The 8,139-nt window shown below is 36.4% G+C and overlaps 1 protein-coding gene across 2 annotated transcripts in view; it reads left to right on the top strand.

Moving 5' to 3' along the window:
- The first annotated feature begins 412 nt into the window (after positions 1-412).
- Positions 413-8,139, top strand: part of LSAMP (limbic system associated membrane protein) — a 1,151,692-nt gene continuing 1,143,965 nt past the window's right edge. The window contains exon 1 of one of the 2 annotated variants that reach the window (XM_053705841.1): positions 413-880. In XM_053705841.1, the coding sequence (XP_053561816.1) occupies positions 726-880 (155 nt within the window). In that variant the 5' untranslated portion in view covers positions 413-725. The remainder of the gene's footprint in view (positions 881-8,139) is intronic. The other variant, XM_053705842.1, reaches the window with a different exon arrangement.

Here is an 8,139-nt window from a genome sequence, read left to right as displayed (position 1 = left end):
GCAAGTTGTTCTGAAGAACCCATAGAGCATTAGAAAAAAAATGGGAATGGTCTATAAAGAGGGCTGTCCCTTGAATCCGTCCCACAAACAACATGTGTGTGAATTCATAGCACCTTCTTACATTCTAGTAATAGGGTAAAAAAGCAGAGCAAATGACTGGATTCCTCAGCATTTCTATACAGGAGCCTGTGCTTGTGTTTCTATGTGCTTTGCATTGCTTGTAGCTTTGTGCCTGAGAACCTCCTTCACCCCCCCCCCCCCTCCCCATCTCTCTCTCTCTCTCTCTCTCTCCATCTCTCTGTGCCTGTGAAAGTGGGTTAGTGAGAGATCTCTGTATGTGGTTCACTCTGCTTTACAAGCAGCATCAGCAACACAAGCAGATACAAACAGCTCTGGCACTTTTTCCAACACTCTGGGATTGTTCCTTTATTGTGCATACGTGTTTTTTCTCTTTCCTTACACTGTTTTGCAAAGCTGGATGAGAATCATCTATAGTTTGAGCTAAGAAATTTACACTTTGGGAAATTGCGTGAAGATATTGTTTTTCAGATTTCTGCATTACCTGGAATATTACAAGAATTTATTGGAATAATAAAAAAAAGACTTGTTTTTCATGGTTGTTTTTTTAGTGTATTTTAAGGCTTTATCGTGTTCGTAGCTTTTTAGATTTTTGTTTTTAAGTTTTTTTGAAGTGTTGTTTTTTTTGTGATCTTCAAGTGTTGATCATGGTGGGGAGGTCTCTAGCAGACAGGAATCCGATGCATATCTTTATACTCAGACTGCTATGCCTTCTCCCAACAGGGCTGCCTGTCCGCAGCGTGGATTTAAACCGGAGCACGGACAACATCACGGTCCGGCAGGGGGATACGGCGTACCTCAGGTAGGGGGCGCTCAGCCTGCTTCTTTATCATGTTTGGTACCTGCGAATGTTTGACTGCGAATATAACTGAACCACAGGAGAGGGAGTCAATGAGCTGGAGAACACTGTGCTAACATCTTTTCAAATCAATGTAATATGTAAATACTCAGGTATCACATTGGGATGTGCATGCCACCCCTTTAACTCTTTAGCTTCCAGAGATTACCAATGTATTACAGCCTCTTTGGCAGCCCAGGGGTTAAGGCTTGGGATCACACACTGCAGGTCTCCTTTGGAACTGAATGTTCTACTATTCTCTGCTATAGACTAACTATATGGGATACAGCAAACATTTTCCTTCCCATGCATAGAGTATAGGCTATAAAGTACACTTATTCCATAAACATGAGCTGTACGTATGACACACTACCAGCATATACACACTGGCACAGTTCCATCCTAAGTGCGTATTTAACGCTAGAGACCAACATTGACTCAACTCTCCTGTGGGAAACAGTAAATGCGTTTGTACGTTTTGTATTATGTGCCAAAGGCTTTGGCTGTCAGAAGGGATTCTGTATTCCAGCTTCACTTTCGTCAGTCAAGGTGTTAAAAATGTGACAATGCTGTAAAATGAATCAACCCAATATGCTTTCCTATCTCATGCTCTCTCTCTCTCTCTCTCTCTCTCTCTCTCTCCCTCTATCTATCTATCTATCTATCTATCTATCTATCTATCTATCTATCTATCTATCTATCTGTCTATCTCTCTCTATATATGTGTATATATATATATATAAATATATATTTATCTCTGTCTCTCTCCCTCTATCTATCTATCTATCTATCTATCTATCTATCTATCTATCTATCTATCTATCTATCTATCTATCTATCTATCTATCTATCTATCTATCTATCTGTCTGTCTGTCTGTCTGTCTGTCTGTCTATCTCTCTCTATATATGTGTATATATATATATATATATATATATAAATATATATTTATCTCTCTCTCTCTCTCTCTCTCTCTCCCTCTATCTATCTATCTATCTATCTATCTATCTATCTATCTATCTATCTATCTATCTATCTATCTATCTGTCTATCTCTCTCTTTTGTCATATCTATCTATCATCTATCTATCTATCTATATATCTATCTATCTATCTATCTATCTATCTCTATGTATATATATTTATCTCTCTCTTTTGTCACATTATCTATCATCTATCTTTTTATCTATCACCTCTCTCTCTCTCTCTCTCTCTCTCTGTATATATTTATATATATATATATATATATATATATATATATATATATATATATATATACATATATATATATATATATATATATATGTGTGTGTGTGTGTGTGTGTATGTATACATCTCTCTCTATATCTATCTATCTATCTATTTATCTATCATCTATCTATCTACCTATCATCTATCTATCTATCTATCTATCTATACATACGCACCATTGCCATTTCAGTAAGTGTGTATAAGAATACTGTTTCATATCACTGATGCTATTTCATTGTGTTTTTGCCCAGTTTTATACCTTGATGCAGTGTTTTTTTTACAAAATACAAATGTTGGATGTTGTTTGTGTCTGTAAGATTAGTACACTCTATACACTGAGCTACATGATGGATTCAATTCTCAGTAATGTGTACAGTCTGTGTTTTATTAAGTTTACCAGGCAGAATCATAGCGATTTTCTCTAGCTGTAGAGGCTGAACATTTATTAGCACAGTAAAACCCTGAGCACACTTTTGTTTTAATACAAGTACAAAATGTTATTAACCCCCAAAGCACTTCATATACTGTAGTCAGATTTTTTTTAACACCTAGTTTGCTTTTCAAGACTCTCATTCCTTCTCATAGGTGCAAATACTGATAGAGCACTTTACTGATTTGCACAAGTATCTTTTGGGCATGATTTTATTTTCAAGAAAATTTGGCAAGATTAAGTAGTTCATTTTAACTCCACTGACATAAAGCTCTTAAATTCTGATGTTAATAAATGTCACTTATTAACTCATACATAGAGCTCTCTCAGCTTAACAAATATGTTAAAGAACCTGGGGATGTGTCCTTTATTAATAAGTGAGCAACAGGATAGAATCTAGCCAACTGTTCCTTGTGACATTTATGCTGTATTTATGTTAAAGGGACACGGGGTCAGTTGCATACAGTGTACAGATTTAGCATACTATTGCTATGTCTTTGCAATGCCTATTATTTTAATGCAATATTGGTGCCACTTGCATGCACCTGGTTCATGTGCACAGTTGCTGATTGGCTGATGTGCTCTATGCACAGAGCATACTTACCAACCAGCACCCATGTTAGCACATAGGTGGCACTGCATGCATTGATGTGGTTTTGAGCTTGGCAAAGGCAAAAGTATTTTTGTTGTTGTAATGCAGCATTATAGTTGGGGCTGTACAACTGATATGTTATGTCCCTTTAATAGCAGTAAGTATAACATGGATATCACTCTATTTATTTCAGTAGTTGTGTGTGCTTGTGTGAATGACTTTGCTGCAATTCCTCTTTAAACATTAGTGTAAACCTCTAGATTTGTATGTGTAGCATTATCTCAAGGGACTCTAAAAAGAAGCTAACCTGTTATGTCATCAGAATCTCCAGTAGTATACACTGCACTGTACTGTAAACTATGAATATTCAGGAGAACACTTCCTTTTTTCTATCATGGCATTTAACGCATCCACTGCCATCCCACTGGTAGCATTAATAAATTGCTAAATATTAGTCAATGCATAATATTGTTTCTGATTCTGGTATTGGTCACAGTGTCTTTGTGACATAAGCCATTAAATGTGCCACACAAGGGAGTAGTGTTCATCAGTGATGCTGCTACTACAGTCATTAAAGGGATAGTCTAGTCAAAATTAAACTTTCATGATTCAGATAGAGCCGGCAATTTTAAGTAACATTCTAATTTATGCTTATTATCAATTTCTCTTTGTTCTGTTTATTTTAATGTAAGCTTAGGAGCCGGCCCATTTTTAGTTCAGCACCTGGGTAGCGCTTGGTGGCTACGTTTAGATACCAATCAGAAAGTGCTACCCAGGTGCTTAATCAAAAATGGGCTCCTAAGCTTGCATTCTTCATTTTTCAAATAAAGATACCAAGAGTAAATCGGAAAGTTGCCTAAAATTGCCTGCTCTACCGAAATTTAATTTTGACTAGACTATCCCTTTAAAATAATATTAACTTGTAACCATCTCTGGTTGCTTGAGTTTTACTTAATATATCGTCTTTATTACTCAACCTGATCCTTGGCCATATACTAACTTACTGCATTGTTATTGTATTTAGTAACTCTTTTTTTTTATTTTATAAATTGGCTGATGCAGGTTATTGATCCTTCATTTCAGACTGGACGCTTATGCCCCATAGCTTAAACTTATAATAGAAGATACAATATTTTGTCCAGCTGTCACTTCTCTATAACACATATTTTATATATTTAAAGCATAACAGGCCACATTTTGAGGATATCTGAACTGGAGCACAGGTGAAACGATCAGCTGATTAGAAACATGGTTATTTTACCTGCTCTCATCCGAGGTAATCTAGAAAACCTGACCTGTTGGGGAGGCCTGAGGAGAGGTTTGAAAACCAGTGATTTTAAGTGATGGTAAACGCTAATTACTGTGAACAGCATAAATGACATTAATTTAGTCATACAAGTTGAAACGCTATGGTTTTTTTTCAATTTATACTTGCATCTTATTTTATCGATTGGATTTTGATCTGTTGAGCTCGTAAACTCTGCCCCATGAAACTGTACTTGGGCTTTTCCGTGACGTGCGCAGAGGTTCCACCCGCTGTACACGTCATTCCCTAAGCGTGCTCCCGATATTGAATTAAAATAGTGCATGCGCAACTACTATATTGTCAATCAACCAAGTAAACAGTGAATCACGAGGTTCATCCCTAGAGTGAATGCAAGCGGTTTAGGGTATCGAACACCTAGCAAAAATGAGCAACACATATTTTTAAGTCAATATTTTGCATAAAGGCAAACCACTCACTAATTTTGCGCATGCACACTAAAAACAAAAAGAATCCTTGTGTTGCATCATGACAGAAAAACCAGCCCGGAGACACACTTTATGATTGGACGCCAGTTATGAAGTTATTTCTTCAAGAAAGGGGGGCCGGCGGTGGACAATGAACATAAGAATAACATTTTTATTTTCTAAATACTTTCAATATACTTCATTTTTCAAAAAAAGATATGCAACCTAAATGGGCAACAAAATATTCATTAATGACAGGTAAAATAATAGACTCAACCATCACTTTAAACATCTTCCAATGTTTACATGCAAAGTCTTCTAAAAAGGAGCATGTAAGGAAATAATAAATCACCATTAACTCACATGATATATTAGTACAATTAACAATAATCTGATGTGAATATTTGTTCTTTTAACAAGTGGCAACAATAGCACATTCAGTAGCATTTCTGCTCTCAGTATATATATGCTTCTCATAGACTACAGATACAGTAACAATCAATTTAACACCTCCCCTGGTGAAGCGTTTCAGATTTTTTTTTTACACCAGCTGGATTTTCACAACTCTGTGCTTATAATTAGGAAGTTTTTGTATGAGTGAGTGGCATTTGTGTGGCTGTTTTTATGCATGTGTGTATATGTACATTTGTGTGCATACAGTATATGTGTATTTGTGTGCATATATGTGCATGTATATGTGTGCAAGATTGTGTATGCATGTGTGTATATGTACATCTGTGTGCATACAGTATATGTGTATTTGTGTGTATATATGTGCATGTTTGTATATGTACATTTGTGTGCATACAGTATATGTGTATTTGTGTGCATATATGTGCATGTATATGTGTGCAAGATTGTGTATGCATGTGTGTATATGTACATTTTTGTGCATATACAGTATGTGTATGTGTGTGTATATATGTGCATGTATATGTGTGCAAGATTGTGTATGCATGTGTGTATATGTACATATGTGTGCATACAGTATATGTGTATTTGTGTGTATATATGTGCATGTATATGTGTGCAAGATTGTGTATGCATGTGTGTATATGTACATATGTGTGCATACAGTATATGTGTATTTGTGTGTATATATGTGCATGTTTGTATATGTACATTTGTGTGCATACAGTATATGTGTATTTGTGTGTATATATGTGCATGTATATGTGTGCAAGATTGTGTATGCATGTGTGTATATGTACATCTGTGTGCATACAGTATATGTGTATTTGTGTGTATATATGTGCAAGATTGTGTATGCATGTGTGTATATGTACATTTTTGTGCATATACAGTATGTGTATGTGTGTGTATATATGTGCATGTATATGTGTGCAAGATTGTGTATGCATGTGTGTATATGTACATCTGTGTGCATACAGTATATGTGTATTTGTGTGTATATATGTGCAAGATTGTGTATGCATGTGTATATGTACATTTTTGTGCATATACAGTATGTGTATGTGTGTGTATATATGTGCAGGCATCTGTGTATATGTGTGCAAGATTGTAATAATAATAATTTGCGATTTATATAGCGCTTTTCTTCCTGTGAGACTCAAAGCACTTTACAAATATACCAACATAAGACATAAAAGTTAGGAGTTTCTGAAGGTTATTTAAATCTACTATTAAACATTATTAAAAAATTACTAAATTACAAAACAAAATAGACACTAAGTTACAAAAAATAAAAAACACTAAATCACGAAAAAAACAAACCACATTATCAAAAATAAAAAAGAATTACACCTAATCTAATCCCCCTATCAAAATAAAAAATCCCCCCCAAAATAAAAAAACACCTAGCCTACAATAAACTACCAATGGCCCTTAAAAGAGCCTTTTGTGGGGCATTGCCCCAAAGAAATAATCTCTTTTACCTGTAAAAAAAAATTACAAACACCCCCCAACAGTAAAACCCACCACCCCCACATTCAACCCCCCAAATAAAAACCCTATCTAAAATAACCTAGGCTCCCCATTGCCCTTAAAAGGGTATTTGTATGGGCATTGCCCCTTAAAAGGGCATTTATCTCTTTTACTGCTTAGACCCTACTCTAAAAATAAAACACACCCAAAAAACCCTTAAATAAACCTAACACTAACCCCCAACGATCCACTTACAGTTATTGAAGTCCCGCTTGAAGGATCCATCCAGCCAGCAAGAAGTCTTCATCCAGACGGCATCTTCTATCTTCATCCGTCCGGCGCGGAGCTGATCCATCCTGAAGACATCCGGTGCAGAGCTCCTCTTCAATACGGTCGGCGCCATAAACTGGAACTTGAATGCAAGTGACGTCATCCAAGATGGCATCCCTTGCATTGCTATTGGCTGGAATGTTCCAATCAGCCAATAGGATTAGAGCTGCTAAAATCCTATTGGCTGTTCCAATCAGCCAATTGGATTTGAGCAGCTCTCATCCTATTGGCTGTTCCAATCAGCCAATAGAATTGAGCTCTCATCCTAGTAGATTTAAATAATTTGGGTAGGGTTAGGGTTTTTAATATGCAATTTAGTTAATTTAATTGGTAGTTTAATAGTGTGTAGTATAATAGTTAGGGTAGGTTAATTAATAGTTTAATATAGTTTATTTTAATTCTACAGGTAAGTTTAAATTTATTTTAAGATAGGGATGTTGTAATTTTAATTTAAAGTTAGCGGGTTGTTAGGTTTAGGGGTTAATAGCTTAATTTAGTTTATGGCAAAGTGGGGGCTGGCGGTTTAGGGGTTAATAGGTTCAGTTAGTGGTAGTGATGTGGGAGGCCAGAGTTTTAGGGGTTAATATCTTTATTTAGTGGCGGTGGGGCCCGGGAGTGGCGGGATAGGGGTTAATACTTTTATTTAGGTTGCAGCGGGGTCGGGGGCGGCGGAATAGGGGTTAATAACTTTATTTATGTTGCGGCGGGGTCAGAGAAGCGGAATAGGGGTTAATAAAAAATTTTTAGGTTGCAGTGATGTCGGGGTGGCAGATTAGGGGTGTTTAGAATCGGGGCTTATTTTAGGGTGTAAGGTGTAAACGTTACTTGTTTTCAACCATAGAAATCAATGGGATATCTGGCAGCATTGAATATAAGCCTTCGCTGCTTTCCGAATCCCTTTGATTCCTATGGCATCCACGGGCCTCCAGGGTGGCGGATTGAAAACCAGGTACACTGGGCCGGAATACCCGCGAGCGTACCTGTTAGAAAGTTGATAACTTTGAAAA

The sequence above is a fragment of the Bombina bombina genome, chromosome 3 (assembly GCF_027579735.1).
Source record: "Bombina bombina isolate aBomBom1 chromosome 3, aBomBom1.pri, whole genome shotgun sequence".
Lineage (NCBI taxonomy): Eukaryota > Metazoa > Chordata > Amphibia > Anura > Bombinatoridae > Bombina > Bombina bombina.
Note: the sequence above shows the minus strand (reverse complement) of the source record. Positions and strands in the feature narration are given on the sequence as shown.